Source organism: Rhinolophus sinicus, chromosome 12 (assembly GCF_057876585.1).
Source record: "Rhinolophus sinicus isolate RSI-liver-muscle chromosome 12, RSI-T2T, whole genome shotgun sequence".
NCBI lineage: Eukaryota > Metazoa > Chordata > Mammalia > Chiroptera > Rhinolophidae > Rhinolophus > Rhinolophus sinicus.
Window position 1 is genome coordinate 45390429 of NC_142512.1, and position 17930 is coordinate 45408358.

Here is a 17930-nt window from a genome sequence, read left to right on the forward strand (position 1 = left end):
TCATTGCTGAGATTTTTATCCTGGGTACAAAACTCTTGGCTTTTAGTATAACATTCAGCAATAAAAAATTTTACCTTTAATATTTTCTTTTCTAGGTACACAAGGTCCTAACAAAATGCAGTCTGAAAAAGCCTCAACCATACCATGTTCTAAATCACATGAAGTGTTGAACCCTCCTCCTTCATCTAGTCTTTTGCCCAAGAGTAGAACATCCTCTGTTGAAGACAGTGAGTAGTAATGTTATTAGTACTTGGACTGTTGCCATGAGTTGAAGACAATAGTTAGATCCTGGGACAACTGCTGTTGCTAGTAGCCATTTTACTTTTGTTGCTCTACATTTTATGCAGTTTTTTTTTTTTTTTCACATGATCTTATTTGTAAATCTTTGTTATTAATTATGAGCTATGATTTCTTCTTAAGATGGTCTTGCACGTTTTGCACCCACTATTTTATTATCTAAATCCTTTCCTCTCAAAGATTTTAGGACAGTAAGAGTCTCTGATATATTAGTATATCAGTTCGTGATCTTCAAATTATTACTGAATGACAAAATAGTTAACTTGAAAATTATCGTTTCTTATTATCTCTGGGATTTTCATATGGTCAGTATATAAAACCATTGTTAATGGTTACCTTTATAACATGTGGATGAACCATAATTTATATAGTTATTCTTCAAGCCATTTAGAGTTTTTAGTAAATTTTCATTGCTTTTAAGTAACTTTTCAGGGAACATTTTTATAAGAACATTAAAATTGTTTTCTTCCTGATTTAATTAGATTCTTACTTGTTTACTTAAGATGAGTCCTTGATTTAATGTTTTGTGTATGCTTTTCATAAAATCAAGTTTAAAATATATTTCTAAGTAGTATGTGTGAACATGTTTATATAGGTGTGTGTATATATAAGATGATTTATTTCTGTGAGTTTCATTTCTTTAGAGTTTCATCTTAATGCTCATTTAAATTTGTCCAACTAGCAGAAATTCCTTCTGTGGATATGATTCCAAATGCTAGGAAGCTAGGGGAGCCTATCCGATCAGCTATTCCTTTACATCCACCCTACCACCCTTCAGAGCCTCGAGCAACCTGCCCCATAGGAAAAGAATACTTGCGTTCAAGTCACTGCTCTCTTGCCATGAATTCTACTGGAGAAGGCACATTTTCTGTGGTAAGTGGAAAAGTTTGCTTTCGATTGGACAGAAGTCGATAGTACAGATTTACAGAAATCTCTGCTAGAAGAGTAGTCAAAGATAATTGCACTAATCAGAGCACTGTACTTCTTAAAATTTCCCTCTGCATACACCTACATGGTTTTACTCCAGGAATATAGGGACAGGAAAATTATATAAAAAGGGAAATAGTAAGAGCAAAATATATTGAGTGTTTACTTTGTGCCAGGCACAGTTCTGAGTACTTTACAAGTATTGAATAATTTACTCTTCACAACACTTCTGGAGTAGGTACTATTTTTTTTCTCATGGGGAAGCTGATAGAGGTTAAGTATCTTATCTGAGGTCACACAGCAATTGTAGAGTCAGAATTTGAAGTCAGGCATTCTAGCTTCAGAACCTATATTATATGTCCCTAATTAAATAATTAAAAAAAATTTTAAGTGTAAAAAGTGTGAAAAATAACCTTTTATCTCTGTTTCTATTATCCAGATTCAACTGTTAATATCTTGGCCTATTTGTGTCTACTCTTTTCTTTGAAAAAGAAAAATCCCTTTTTATACAGTCAACCTGTCCCTATCTTCCTAGAAGCAATAGGCAGGTATATAAAAAGGGTGAATTTATAAATAATGATACATTCTCATTTTTAAAAACTCAAACAATGCAGAAAAAGTAAAGAAATGAAATAAGCATCATTAGCATTACATGATGATCATTTAAACATTCTGTGCATCTATTCAGATAGTGTGGATATATAAAAAATAAAGAATGGTGGAATAACGGTTACATTTGGGGAGGTAGAAAGTTACATTTGGTAGAAGGGCTTATTGCCGGTAATATTCTATTTCTTGACCTGAGTGGCAGTTAAGTGGGAATGTTCATTTTGAAGTAATTCTTGAGCAGGACACTTAAACTTCAATTAAAAAGTTTTTTTAAAATGTGATTATATTACAGATATTTACTAAAGAGTATTAAATTTAACTTTACCTTAATAAAATACTGAAGTAAAACTGAAGAGATTGTTAAACATCAAATGTTTCTTCACCACAAGAAATATTTCCATAAGATTCCCTCTAAGGTTAAATAAGTTGTTAAAAATGTTAAGAGTTTATATTCGTATTTTGGGAGGTTTTGTCTTTATTTCAATTTTGGAGTTTCTACTGACTTCTTGATAATGACTTTAATACTTTCCACTTGTGATTTGATCGTTTTTTTCATTGTCCAGGTGTTGCCATAACCCCTGAATTTTCAAATTTGCGAACACTCGTGTGCCTTTATATTTGAATAGCATCCCGAGCCACACTTTTTCTCTTGAGTACAAGTTTATAGACATTGCTCCATTCCTTTGGCATTGGGGATCAATAGAGTGTTTTGACAAATGTGTTTTTAAAAAAGCAAAACATAGGGAATGAAGGGACCTAGCTTTGTGCAACAGGTCCTCCCTTTCCCCACACCCAAAATATTATTTTTATGTGTCGTCTTTGTAGTTTTTTCAAGTCAATTTTCTCTTGTTTTTAATAGGAACCAGATGATAGGATTTTCTTAACTTCCAAGTTGCCTAAAGATAGTAAACAGGGAATGTATCCAGCTCAAGTCCAGGGGCCTAGGACAAGGAGGTCTCCCAAAGATAAAAGGTAACATTACTGCAGGCTTCAATGTTTCCAATCTGTTTGCAAAGGGATTTGAAGAGTTAGGGGTATATTCTCTATTAGGGGTATATTCTCTAAACTTAGCTATAAAGACCAGTACGAAATATTTGTTAAAGGACATATTACAGGTGTTTTGAATTAAGCAATATACACTTGGCTACTTACATGTCACATGGTCACTTTTATTACAGATATGAAAACAGAGCTGCAGTCTCATCGTGGGATTCACCTTTCTCCCAGAGGCCAAGAAATAGGTTAACAGAACAAGAACTACATGCAGTATCAGAGAAACTCTCTCAACGGCTCTCCGAATTAGATTGGGCAAGTCTTGTTTTTTATCTATATTGAGACTGCCATAGTTGGTGAGCATTTAAGTGATCTTCCAATTGAAAGTGAAAGCTAAGCCAAGAAACTGGAAAATTATCTGTCTTAGTTGCCGTGAAAATCTTCCCTAAGTTAGACAGGTAGGACATAGGATAAGAAATGATCTCCTAGCCTTTCATGACATAACTAAATTTGGTACAGATTCATCTAAATTTTTATTGAATTCTGATGAAGACCAATCATTTAACATAAGTGATTACATTAAACCATTTATCTTTAGATACATCTATATAGTTTCCCTTTGTCACTAGACAGATTTGTTATAAAATTAGATGGATCTTTGATTCTCACAAAATACAGAATTACAGTTTGGGGGTTATCACTGAGTAAATGTGTTAAGTCCCTGTGTGACTTACTCTAAAGTTTATTGAAACTGAACAGTCCACAGCACGGATACACAGTCTTTAGAAACCAAACATGCGTAAGCATCTGAAAACTTGTTATTAGTGCCAGATTATCAGAGGAAGCTTTCTAAAGGTTGTATCTGTCTATTCCTTCCAACTTGCATTCTGCTGAAATCATTGAAGATGCTGAAAATAATTTTCTTAACAGATGTTAAAAAGTGCCCTGGGTGATCGAATTAAAGAAAAGACTGACTACAAAGAAGAAGATACTGGAAATGAAGAGGTGGAGAGTGGAAATTATGAGACACTGTCTCAGCACAGTGACAGCATCATGGAGTGTGGGCCGAAAAAGCGCAGGCCAGGTACCTATCCCAGAGAGGCCAGGAGGAATACCTCCCAGGGCACCACGGAGGCACTGTCACATGTTTATAATGACTGGCTTTCTCATTTTAAATACTTCAGAAATGTATATGAAAGGATAAAAAATAATACCTATATTACTGTATCTTCACCAATTATATTTGCTTTTGTGTTGAGATCCCCTCTGTCCTTCCCACAAGCCCATTTTTTTTCCTTCTCTCAAAGAAACTACTCTAAGTTTGTATTTTTTTTCCTGATTCCTGTTTTTATTTTTATTTCCAGTTTTACTGAGATATAATTGACAAATACTATTGTATTTGTTCAAGTTGTGCAACATAATTGAGAGAGACAGCACGCGTGCAAAATGATTACCACAATAAAGTTAACATCTATCACTTCATATAGTTACAATTTTTTTCTTGTGATAACTTAAAATCTAATCTCTTAGCAACTTACAAATATGCAATACAATATTGTTAACTATTGTCACCACAATGTACATTATATCCCCAGAACTTATAACTGGAAGTTGGTTTTTGACCACCTTCACACATTTCACTTACCTCCCAACCCCTACTCTGGCGCTCGCCAATCTGTTCTCTGTATCTATGAGTTTGTTTTTATAGGTTCCATATGAGTGAGATCATACAGCATTTATCTTTCTCTGATGTATTTCATTTAGCATAATGCCCTCAGTGCTCATCCATGTTGTCACAAATGGCAGGATTTCCTTTTTATGGCTGAATAATATTCCATTGTGTATACACGTATATATATATATATAGCTATATATATATATATATATATATATATATATATATATGTATATGTATATGTATATGTATATATATATATATATATATATATAAAGTGTGTGTGTGTGTATATATATATATATATAATATATATACACACACATTTTGTATATAAAATATATATATAAAATATATATACATCACATTTTATTCATCCATTCATGTGTCGGACAATAGGTTGTTTCCATGTCTTGACTGTAAATAATGCTACTATGAACATGGGGGTGCAGATACCTTTTTGAGTTAGTGATTTCATTTCACTTCTGAACACATATATCCATATCCAGAAGTAGAATTGCTAGGTCATATGGTAGTTCTATATTTTATTTTTTTAGGAATTTCCATACTGTTTTCTATAATGGCTACACCAATTTACATTCCCACTAACAGTACACAAGTGTTCCCTTTTCTCCCCCTCCTCTCAAACACTTGTCTTTTTGATAGTAGCCATTCTAACAGGGGTGAGGGGATATCTCGTGGCTTTGATTTGCATTTCCCTAATAATTAGTGATGTTGAACATCTTTTCATATGCGTGTTGGCTATCTGTATGTCTCCCTTAGAAAAATGTCTATTCATATCCTCTGCCCATTTTTTAATTGGATTGTTTAGTTTTTTGGTGGTGTTGTATGAGTTCTTTATATATTTGGCTATGACCCCTTATTGGAAGTATCATTTGCAAATATCTTCTCCCATTCCATTGGTTGCCTTTTTGTTCTGTGGATGGTTTCCTTTGCTGTGCAAAAGCTTTTGTTTGATGCAATCCCATTTGCTTATTTTTGTTTCCGTTTTCCTTGCCTCTAGAGTCAAGTTCACAAAAACATCACTGAGACCAATGTACAGAAGCTTAGTGCCCGTGTTTTCTTCTATGTTATTGTTCTAGGTCTTACATTCAAGTCTTTAATCTGCTTTAATTTTTGTGTATGATGTAAGATAAGGGTTCAGTTTGATTTTCTTTGCATGTGGCTATCCAGTTTTCCCAAAACCATTCACTGAAGAGACTTTCCATTCTCCCTTGTATATTATTGGGTCCTTTGTCATAAATTAGTTGCCCATATATGTGTGGGTTTATTTCTGGGCTCTCAATTCTGTTCCATTGGTTTGCATGTCTGTTTTTCTGCCAATAACATACTCTTCTGATTATTATAGCTTTGAAGTATAGTTTGAAATCGAGGCGTGTGAACCTCCAGCTTTGTTCTTTTTTCTCAGAATTACTTTGGCTATTTGGGGTCTTTTGTGGTTCCATACAAATTTGAGGATTTGGGGTTGTATTTCTGTAAAATGCCATTGGGATTTTGATAGGGATTGCAGTGAATCTATAGACTGCTTTAGGTAATATGGCTATTTTAACAATGTTAATTCTTCCAATCCATGACAACAAAATCTCTTTCCATTTTTGTGTCTTCTTCAATTTCTTTCAACAATGTCTTGTAGTTTTCAGTGTACAGGTCTTTCACCTCCTTTCTTAAGTTTATTCCTCTTTTATTCTTTTTTATGTGATTGCAAATGAGATTTTTTCTTTCTAATGCATTCTTCATCTCATTTAACGAATTTGTTTGGTTATTTTTTTATAGTTTCACTCTCTTCGGTTAAGTACTCCTGCTCATTAATTTTATTCCTGGGCTCAATGAACTGCCTTTCTCAGTTTTCTTGTTACCTTGTTGAGTTTTTTCAAGACTGCTATTTTGAATTTTTATCATTTATTTAGATTACAACCTTCCATGACTTTGAATTTGGTTTCTAGAGAATTGTCATTTTCTTTCCGTGTTACCATCTTACCTTGGCGGTTCATGCTGCTGGATAGGGTTGTTCCTCTGCGGGTACATCTGAAGTAGTGATTACCTTTCTTGTTTCTTTTTGATTTAAACAATTCAGCAGGTTGATAATTAGAGGTCTTTCTTTTGTTTTCCATTAGGTGGTGCTATAGCACAAGTTTTTGTTTTCTCTTACCTGTGCTACTTGTGTGTCTGCTGTCATGGTTGGTGGGGTGTAGCTATGGTCCCAGGAGTCGCCAGCCGCCTGGGTGACTGGGATGGTGGGTGTCCCTGCTGTGTCTGGGTCACCTGGGTCTTGGGTCATCACCATCATGGTGAGGAGATGTGTCCTGTAGTGGGGAGTGGGTTTGTGAGCCCACCCCACTGCTACCTGGATCCCTATGGCTGCTGGTGCCACTGTACTGTGTGGCCAGAAGGCTGTAGACACGTCTCCACTGCTGCTACTGGGCTCCACTGCAATCAGGGGAGGAGCCAGATTATCAGGTGCCGACACTGCCTCTGCCCCTCTTACCCTCTGCCAGGCCATAATGCGTGGGTCACAACCCAACTTCTCCACACTGTTGTGTTAACTGGGGCTATGGGCTGCAGGCACCATCCCCATGCTTCCCAACCCTGCCTCCCCTACACATTCCAGTATGCCTACCTTCAGATGTACCAATGTGTGGGTTTCTCAGGTGTGGCCGTGTGTTGAACAGAAGAACGTTTGCTGGGTTATAGATCTGACTAGTTGTAGATTTAAGGGTAGATGCACAGGGGTCTTCTCACTCAGTCATGATGCTAATGTCACTCCTATATTGCCATCTTGAGCAGGAACCCTCTTACCCCTGTTTTTATACTTTAATGGCCTCTGTGTTGCCTGTCTAAATATGCTATTTTATGTTTTTTTAAATTTACATAGATACTGGGTATGTTATTCTGCAATTTGTTTTTGTTAACATTGTTTTAGAAATCTATTTTGATATTTATAGAGATCCAGTTCGTTCATTTTAACTACTATGTAACTCAGGTCATACAACGGTACCCCTTTTATGTTCGTATATATATTTATCACCATTTCCCCTATTGTAGGACATGTAGATTGCTTCCAGTTTTCATAACTACAAACAATTCTGCAATGAACAACCTATACAACATGTACAAACATTTCTCTAGGGTCTACATCTAAAAGAATTACTAGACCATGGGGTTTACACTTTTTCACCATTACCAAATTCCCCTCCAATGTGACTGTACCAGTTTATACTCATATCAACAATGCATGTCAGTTTCTGGTTTGCCACATCTTTGCAGATACTTCCTACTATTTGTTCATATTCAAGTAATTGTCCTGTCCCCCACCAACTAAAATTCTGCGTGTTTTCCATTCACTTTTATCTCCTTTGGCCATCCTTATTTCTCTAGAAACAGCATTTCGCATCCAAAATTTCCTTAACTTTTTCAGTTGTTTTTATACTCCAAGAATACTTTTTCCTTCTCTTGATTATTTCATCTCTCTTCCTTTAAGCTTGAGTCAGGTAATCTCTAGGAACCCTAACCCAGTAACCTACATATTTCTTTTACTGTACGCATACATACGGTATCGCATTTTGAAAACACATTATCAGTTAAAATGTCATTTTAATTAGCTCTTCAGTTTCTAAAAAAGAATACATTGTGGCTATAGTAAAGTCACAAAAACATTTAAAATAGATTGTGCAATTCAGTTTTTCTTGATATCTTAGAATTCTAAATGAATTTGGAAGATTTGAATTAAAAGAGTGAAAAGAGAAATAAAAGCTCAGGGAAATTTGAATTCTCTGAGAAAATTTAGACAAGTATCAAACTAATTTCCTTGATCTTAGAGCTATATTAAATTATTTGCTTTTCCAAAAGGCAGTGAGTCCCTCTCTTCACAACTATTAGATGTTCAAGCACACCTATAAACAATGGGATATAAAAAGGTTTGTGGAGAGATGTGTTTTGTTAGATCTCTTAGGCAGTGTGGAATTAGGAGAACTAGATCGCTAAGCAGGAAAGAATCGGGATTGCTTAGAAAAAGCTAAACTACGTTAACTTTTGCTTATATGAGAATAAGATACACACACACTTACGTCCCATCTCCTTAGGACCTAGATAGGTAAAAGGATAGCAGACATACATCTCATAGAATTTAACATTTTTTTTCTTCCTCCACCACTGAAAGCACTTAATAAAAGCCTTTTTACACAGTAGGCATTCCACATTTTGCTCCATTTTCAACCCCAAGTTGAATGTAGAACCTAAGTACTTCTTTGAGACAGTGCACATTTATGTGCATTTGTCTGTTTACTTGGTCTGACTAAACATACAAATACAAATTAATCATAGGAGAGCGTACATTTAGAGTACACTTAGCACATTCATAGTCACTTTTTTTGGATTTGGTGAAAATCAACTATTTGGTTTCCAACTTAACATTTCTCGCTGTCAGGAATTAATGGTCTCTTCTGTATTGTAGGACTTGCCATGCATAGAAAGCCACCCTACAGATCTCATTCGCTCTCTCCATCTCCAGTTAACAAAAACAAACAGCTCCATATGGAGAGAAAAAGGCAGCGAAAGCCAAAAGAAACAGATACCCGCCGACTGCAAGCAAAGGTACATCCCATCTCTTGACTACCATTGGGCAGCAGGCGTATCATTTACTCTCAGCCAAATGCTACAGTGAACATGCAGTTGATTAAATGCATTTAATATTCTTGAGCTGAGTAGATGACAGAAAATTATGTGATACAGCTTTTATGCCCCCAATTAGGGAGCAAAACACTTGTACTCATGAAATTTTAAGAAAACTAACCTTGTCAGATATAGCCCAGTGCTCCAGTAGATTAAGAAAGAGTAGATCAGTAAGAGTTGATATTTTCAGAGAGAGAGCTTCAGAGATGAAAATTTGAGGTAGATCAAATGTGACAGGCCACTTGAGTTACAGATGGAGTGAAAGTGCCCAAGACAGGAATAAGAGGAGGTGGTTAGGATTCAACAAGGAGAATGTATGATTACCAAGAAAGACTTCCTGCTATGGAATAAGGATTTTGAAATGTGACATAAATTTAGAACACTTGTTTGCTATAGTATGTTTTATAATCGTGAAAAATTGAAACTAATTCAGATGTCTTGCAATAACATCAACTCAGTATGTAACTTCCACTCAAGGGACTATCAAAATAATTACAAAAAAAGAAAAAAACACACACACACATTATGTAAATTTCATTCTATGTCCCAATTACACAACTGTTAATGTGTATTTGTGATACATACAGAGCCTGAAAGGAACTTTAAAAAAGTGAATGGAATGGCAGGATCTTAAGTGAATTTTTTTCCCTTCATTTTCATTTGCATATGTTTTTAATAGCTATAATATCATATGGCCTTTTCCTCTGTAGGCAATAACTGAAGCATTTGAAAGGGAACTAAGAAGAAATAAAGTTCAAGACAATATTGGACCTCTAGGAATAAATGAGGAGGAGGAAACAGTGGGTAAAAGTCTCTACTGTAATAAATGCCATTTATCAGATCAGTGGAAAGTATAGAGATGACCTTTTTAAAGGAAAAGAGAAGCAACAGGACTTTAATCATTAGCTCCTTAGAAAAAGGCAGGGTTTCACTTCACGATACGGGATTTTTCCTTATTCATAGGGTAGCCAAGTTGCTAAAATGTGGCGACACAGTACACCAAAGAATACTTCCTACGCAAAACTTCCCTCGGTTTTTAAGTTCTATTGCTTAGCAGTTCACGAAGGGTTTAAAAGATGGTCTGGGCTGACAAGTTAAAGAGGGTAAGAGAAGACAGGAAATCTCACTTCTATGCCTGGTTCGTAGAAACCCAAAGCATTAAGTTTTCATTGCCTTTCAAAAGGATGGTTACAGAAACGAAATGAAAGCATGGGAAAAATGCTTATGCTAAAATGTTTATGAACAAAACTGGATATAAAATACAGTATGGTTACAACTAAACATTGTTTCAGAACTTTTTAAATGTACATGGAAAAAGTTGTCAAACAAACAACATCAAAACATTAGTAGTTGTATTTAAGGTGTGAGACTATGGTAACTATGAAATTTGAAAAAGATTCAGTGCTTTTTCAAATTCCAAAGGATGCCAGAAGCCAAAAGATGCATTTTACTTAGAGTACTGTGTTTCCCCGAAAATAAGACCTAGCCGGACAGTCAGCTCTAATGCATCTTTTGGAGCAAAAATTAATACAAGACCCCGTCTCACATTATATTACGTTAGATAAGACCCGGTCTTATACTATAGTAAAATAAGACTGGGTCTTATATTTATTTTTGCTCCAAAAGACGCATTAGAGCTGATTGTCCAGCTAGGTCTTATTTCTGGGGAAACACGGTAGATAAAGACTAACCAGATTTTAGAAGGTGGTTTGGCTGGAGATTAGTTAGCTATTTTTGGCAATATGTAATATTTAAGATGATGTATAAAAGTTATTAGACTTCTCTCATTTCTATTCTGTTTTATATCTGCTTCTAAGGAAAAAATATACAGAGAAGTTGTTCATAAAGGAACTCCAAAACGTAGTCAGCCCTGGAAGATTTACTCTAGAAACACCACAACTCCAAGTCCAAGAGGTGGCCTGCCAAAGCCAAATAAAGCAGTTCCAAGTAAGAACCACAAAATTGTATTTTATGGAAAACTGGCATCCTTTGAAAGTGTGTGCTACATTCCAAGGACACACAGCACTGAAAACTAACATCCACCAGTTAGCTGGAGAAAGTTCCCTCCTTTATCACTGCCATATGCTAGATTTCTGTAGAGAGAGATAAAACTCTTAAATAAGGCATTTACTTAAAACCTTTAAATAATATCTTAGGGAGGCCTATATCCTGGCACCAAAGGAATGCTAGTGCCACTACCTGCTGCTCCAGCTTTAGCTTTCCTCGGCTCACTCATGCTGGCTGCCTGTTCTTTGTTTCTGGGAAGTTGGTAGAACCAGAGGGGTGCTCCAAAGCAAGCAGATGGCCTGTCCAGCTCCTGTTATATTGACAGTTGGTGCCAGTGAGTATTAGAGTCCTGTTACAAGGAAAATGAGGTCATGTGAAATGCCAGGGTGCAGTTTCAAAGACTGCTGGCCTAACTACATCCCATCCGACAGAGACTTTGCTCCCAGTAGGGCTGAGGGGTCTGACCACACACACAGCATCCACCCCAGGCGCTGAGTCAGCTGAGCAGTTAGGTTCTGATGGACTTCACAAGACCAGCTTGTCATCAGTCAGAACTGTTGAGCTTATTTTCATCCGTACCAGTAGTTGGCTTACCCTGATCAAAGAAGGAATGCAAAAGCAATAATATACTTTTAGAATTGCTCTTTTCAGGGTCAGAACTGCATCACTTAGATAAGCTTTGATCTATCAGGAAGGTGGGATGAGAGTTCTTATAAAAAGCGATCAGCAAGTTTTTCAGAGGAAGAGCATTATTTTTTTACCTTGCAGTGAAAGTAAACGAACACAGTCTCCTGCCCCTGATGCTTGAGCAGTTTCCATTTCTCCATGTTTCGGGCCAAACACTAAGCAAAATGTGGAAACAGCAAATTGCACAGGTTGAACAGCTCAAAAAAGATGCACATAGAGAAAATCGATCAAAGAAGAAACTCCAGGATGAAGTAAGTTAACTGTCAAGCATAGGAATATAAAGCAGAAAAGGACAGAGCTTATTATCCTTGAGAATTATTAGCATTATTAACCTCCTTCCCTTTTGTTCCCCTTAAAGATAGAAGAAGCCTTAAGAAGGCATGACCTGCTTACTGCACTTGTCAAGAAAGAATATGAACATAACAAGAGACTGGTATGTCAAAAGCCAAGTTGGGTATTATAATTTTGAATTTTATTAATTTTATTTGTACCAGCTGGGCAATAGTCCCACAGACTGTTACCTCTAACACTTGCCTGTGGAAGCAACTAGGACTTTAACCAAAATTGATGAGTGGGGAAGGTGCTAGGTGCTTTACATACATAGTTTCATTTAGTCATAATGGAGACATTTCCTATGAAATGAAAAACCTGAGGCTTTGAGATGTTAACTTGCCCTGGATCCCACTGTAATCAGCAAGGGGGTATGGTTGAGATTTTAAGCCAGGTCTCTCTCTACCTTCATAGCCCCTCAAGGTACCACATGGTTTTAACGGGGTGCTTTTTGTCCTTTCCTTTCTCTGGTTTCGAGTAGACAGCTGAGGCAGTTTACCAGCCTCCACTGTAATTTGGATCGAGAATCGTACGTTATCTTCTGTTAAGTATAATGAAGGGAGAGGACAGAGGTCAAAGACAATATGCCAGAAGAAGAGCTTTTAAGACCCCTGGTTGAATGTAGAGTGGAAATAAACAGTGAGAACTATAATCCAAACAATTCCAAAGGAAAAGCCATCTGAGGAACTGCCTGGGGTACTCTGGTCTGGAGGAAAAGAAAACAATTACCTAAACACCTATCTGAAGGCTGTATGTCCATGACCTCCTTCCATCCTCAGTACTTTGTAAGAGATTATCTAATTTCCATTGTTTTGACAATACTCTTGGTAACTCAAGTTTTGCTTGGAAGTCGGAGTGCCATTTTTCTACTCTTCCTAAGCTGGCATTTGGGGGTGGCTTAGGTGCCACCTGGTGGGCCAGGGAGATGAGATCCTCCTCAATCCCACCAGGCTCACAGCTGCTCTCTGTAGTAGTGGGGCCCATTTGGCAGCTCTTAGGTCCGAGGTGACAAACCTACCAGAGGCTAGAGGGCTTCTGGGGGTTGACGGTCTTTCATACTCTATGCCCAGGCAGTAAGCCACTCGTCCTCCATACTTGGCTTACTGCTCGAAGACACTGTGATGGGGAGTGGGCAGATGAGAATGCTGGAGTCTGTCTTCCTCTTGTCCTTACCTTTTCCCCTTTCCCTTTCTTAGCAAGATTTCAAGGACCGCATTCACAGGCAGAAGTTGACCCTATCCAAGATAAAAGAAAATCGGCAGCAGAGTGTTCGAGCCCGAAAATATTATGATGATTATAGAGTTCAGTTGCGTGCAAAAATGATGAGAATGAGGACCCGGGAAGAAATGGTAAATATGACTTTTCTAACTCTGATAAGAAGGTGAATTTTGTCTGTTACCTTTCAGGACCACCTTGTTTGTGACTCTTGTGCCAATTTGAACCCCAAATCCAAATGCAAGTCCTAAAACGCTGGTTATGAGTGCAGATTTGGCCGCACCTTGTGTATTCCACCATAGAGCATCTCAGTGTGTTCTCAGTCTCCACTGTGCTCATCTTACTGTGAGGTCTGAATCCTCTCTGAGCGCCTGCACATAGGGACTTCTTCCATACAATTGCTTTCACGGTTTGGGAATACATCATCAGAAACAGGAACTTAAGGTATCACTACATGACCTAGGTTTCCACATAAAATCAGGAAAATAACATAGGACAGATGTGCTGTGAGGTGTTTCCACAGAGTATTTGCTGTCTCATCTTAATCAAGCTGAAATGCTTAATATTTTGGGATTTCAAACTGGCAATAAATTTCATCCTGAGAGTAAAACATTAAGGTAATTATAGTTAACTGGGCTAAATACTCTGAAATGGGTCGTACTATTATCCTCCTTTCTAGAATATACTACAAAGACTTTTAGAGGTTAAGTAATTTGACTAATGTAATAAGGTAATGAATCCATGGCTACAAGAACCAGTACTTTGATCAAGAATTCTTAATAATCAATAGAGGATACGTGGGCATATCCAAATCCTTGGAACAGTTTGTTTTCCTGTGGCCTGGTGAGAGGATAACCACGTCACCCTCAGTTATGCACAAGTGTAGATAGTTTGTTTCTTCTGCTCTGGCGTTCTTGCCCAATATATGTAGCTGCTTGAGATACCTTCTCTGAAAGCAGTAAAGACTCTTTGGGATACAGGAAAAAGATGCTGAAACACCATTAGTCATTAGGGAAATACAAATCAAAACCACAATTGGATACCATTCCCATCCACTAAGATGGCTGAAATAAAAACGACAAGTGTTTTGGCAAGGATGTGGAGAAGTTGGAACCCTCTTGCCGTGCTGGTGGGGTTGTAAAATGATGCAACCACTTTGGAACACAGTCTGGCAGTTCCTCAAAAGAGCTACCATATGACTCAGCAATTTCACTCCTAGGTATATATCCACACAACCTGTACACAAATGTTCGCACAAGCATTATTTATAATAGCCCAAAAGAGGAAACAAACCAAATGACCATCAACTGATAAATGGATAAACAAAATCTGATATATCCATACAGTAGAATAATCTTTGGCAATAAAAAGAAATGAAGTATTGACACATGGTACTATATAGGTGAACCTTGGAAACTTTATGCTAAATGAAAGAAGCCAAATACAAGAGGTCACATAGTATGTGATTCCATTTATACGAAATGTCCAGAGTAGGCGAATCTGTAGACATAGAAAGTAGACAAGTGGTTGCCAGAGGAGGGGAGAACGGGGACTGGCTACTGTTGGGTATGGGGTTTCTTTTGGGAGTAATGAAATGTTCTGAAATTGGCGGTGATGGTTGCACAACTCTGAATGTATTAAAACCACTGAATTAATACATTTTAAAAGGGCGAATTTTATGGTATGTGAATTATATCTCAATGAAGCTGTTATTCTAAAAAAAAATCCTTGTGAAATACATTAAGTATATACCTCCAGTTGGGTGAAATGATTATATTCTTCCATGAAAGTTCAGCATAAATTAATTTTTCTGACTAAATTACTGACAGATATTTAAGAAACTGTTTGAAGAAGGTTTACAAATTCAAAAGCAAAGATTACGTGACCTAAGAAACTATGCCAAAGAAAAGCGAGATGAACAAAAGAGACAGCACCAGAATGAACTGGACTCCATGGAGAACTACTATAAAGACCAGGTGGGTTCACTGCTGCTTGTTTATGCTCGGACGTGCTTGATCCTGACCACCCTGGCAAAAGTCAGCTTAGCCTGCGAAACAATAAACCTCCACATATTAATTCAGAACTTGTCACTATATAGGTTAGACTGACACCATTTGAAATTTAAGGTAAAATAAGCTGGCCCTTGACCATTGTATAGAATTTATACTGCCCGATTTCTGTTAAAATAAAGATTTTAAGCCTATGAACATTAAGTATAAGATTTGTCTGTATATTTGGACTACAGACAAATAAGAGATTTGTTTTCTTCCTTGTAAACAGTTTTCATTGCTGGCAGAAGCCATATCCCAGGAACGTCAAGAACTCAGAGCCAGAGAGAAATCCCAGGCCCAGGTAATAATTAACAGGATAGAAATCATTTGTTTATATTTTTAGAAATAAAAAACTGTATTATACTTTAAAGGGAATGGAGAGAATACTAGTAAGAAGATCCATCTATGATCCCAAACATTCACTGTGTGATTTTAACTTTACCTGTTCAGGTCTCCGTAAGAGCTGCTGTTAAATTACTAAAATTATTACAGATGCTTGATGAGATGGAAGGTGGAAAGGGAATAAAAACAGATGAGGCCTTGAATGTATGTTGTGAATAGCAGGATGATATGAATTCTCTTTTAGACATTATATAAGGTGAAGAGGGAGCTGAGATCTAAGATGGAGAAGGAAATTCAACAACTGCAGTACATGATAACACAGAACGATGATGATGCTTTCTTCCGGGAATTGGAAGCTGAGCGCTTCAGATCGCGGCTTCATCTGGCTTCCTTTCAGTACAGTAAAAATCCCTTCCCATGACGCCAGACTTCCTTCTTAAGTGACATTTCTGGAGGACTTCACCAGGGCAGAGCTAGAATTAAACCATTCAACTATCTAAGCCAGAAGAATCATTTTAAACGTCTTATCTATATATTCATTCCAATACTTTTGATGAAATCATTTTTTAAATAAAAATTGTTTTCTTAAAGTTTACTGCTTTTGAATTTATGACCTAAAACCTTAAAAGGGGGGAAGTAAAGCACACATTCTTCATTAGTCATATTTGTACTAAAACAATTAACAAGCCTTGACTGAGCAGTCAGCTCCTGAAACCAATTGCTGTAGGTCAACAGAAACAGTAAAACACAGCACTTGAGGACAAAAACAATCTCTAATTCAAAAAGCGGGAAGAAGTGTGAGCTTGTCATCAAAGGCAGGACTTAAGGTTAAATCTTGAAGACAGAGGTAAGTGTATGTAGCTTTTTCACATGGTGGCTAGGAGATGAGAATTTATGCATTATGGCTTCTAGTGGTTGATAGAGGACAGCATGAGGAGACGCGAAGGGTGCACAGATCTAGATAGATAATCTACAGTACATTCTTGAGTAAAACGAGCGAATCTTTATGCAGTGATGCTGTTTATTTTAAAAGCTATGGTATGAGTGGTTATCATATATACGAGGTCAGACAATTAAGTTCACCTCTTTTGATATCAGAGGGATTATTCATTACGAATTTGTACCAACTGGACAGTTAACCAAGTTTACTATTTGGAAGTGCTGAAAAGGCTGTGTGAAATAGTTAGATGAAAATGACCTGAACCTTTCACCAGCAATTCATGGCTCTTGCATCACGACAATGCACCAGCTCACACGGCACTGTCTGTGAGGGAGTTTTTACCCAGTAACCAAATAAATGTATTGGAACACCCTCCCTACTCACCTGATCTGGCCCCCAATGACTTCTTTCTTTACCTGAAGATAAAGGAAATATTGAAAGGAAGACATTTTGCTGACATTCAGGACATCAAGGGTAATACGACAGCTCTGATGGCCATTCCAGAAAAAGAGTCCAAAATTGCTTTGAAGGGTGGACTAGGCATTGGCATCAGTGCATAGCTTCCCAAAGGGGAGTACTTCGAAGGTGACCATAGTGATATTCAGCAATGAGGTATACAGCACTTTTTCTAGGATGAGTTTACGACCTTAATTGTCTGCCCTCATATAATGCAATATAATCAACAGAATATAGAAAAGGACTGGGAGAATAGTTCCCCCAAAATAGTAGGTACAACTCTGAGTGGTTGATTAAACTTTCAGTCTTTGCTTAACATACTTTAATGCTATTTGAATTTGCTAAAACAAGCATAATGATGCTTTTGTGATTTTTTTTAAATGGTGAATGTTTTAGAAAGAGTCTTAAGTTTTCAGTTCTGCCAGCTCTTTACCAAACTCAGAACTAGGAATAACCAATAAGAAGAATGGGTGAAGGCATTTATCAGGGAAGGGATAGGATTGCTAAACAAAGATCAAAGAACAGGAGAGGAGACAAATTAAAGATGCCAACATATTTTCGAAAAATAGAAGCACATGAAGCAGTAACTCACTGGCAAGTGGAGGGTGTTGCGGCCCAAGTACCTGTGGAGAGGGTATGTGTGTGAAGCCCGTGTGCCCACAAAACCCAGGCAAGGCTCATCACAATAATGCACATATCTGAAAAGTTCTTT

At 37.1% G+C, this 17930-nt stretch overlaps 1 protein-coding gene across 4 annotated transcripts in view; it reads left to right on the forward strand.

Moving 5' to 3' along the window:
* The window catches only part of CEP95 (centrosomal protein 95), a 33447-nt gene extending 17030 nt beyond the window's left edge, over positions 1-16417 (forward strand). The window contains exons 7-20 of one of the 4 annotated variants that reach the window (XM_019732886.3): positions 96-227; positions 980-1170; positions 2693-2805; positions 3012-3141; positions 3757-3910; positions 8973-9112; positions 9901-9990; positions 11008-11137; positions 11966-12135; positions 12243-12317; positions 13411-13563; positions 15259-15405; positions 15710-15781; positions 16067-16417. In XM_019732886.3, the coding sequence (XP_019588445.3) occupies positions 96-227; positions 980-1170; positions 2693-2805; positions 3012-3141; positions 3757-3910; positions 8973-9112; positions 9901-9990; positions 11008-11137; positions 11966-12135; positions 12243-12317; positions 13411-13563; positions 15259-15405; positions 15710-15781; positions 16067-16243 (1874 nt within the window). In that variant the 3' untranslated portion in view covers positions 16244-16417. Of the gene's footprint in view, positions 1-95; positions 228-979; positions 1171-2692; positions 2806-3011; positions 3142-3756; positions 3911-8972; positions 9113-9900; positions 9995-11007; positions 11138-11965; positions 12136-12242; positions 12318-13410; positions 13564-15258; positions 15406-15709; positions 15782-16066 lie in introns of all 4 variants that reach the window. The other 3 variants (XM_074319770.2, XM_074319772.2, XM_074319771.2) reach the window with 3 other exon arrangements.
* Positions 16418-17930: the final 1513 nt, after the last annotated feature.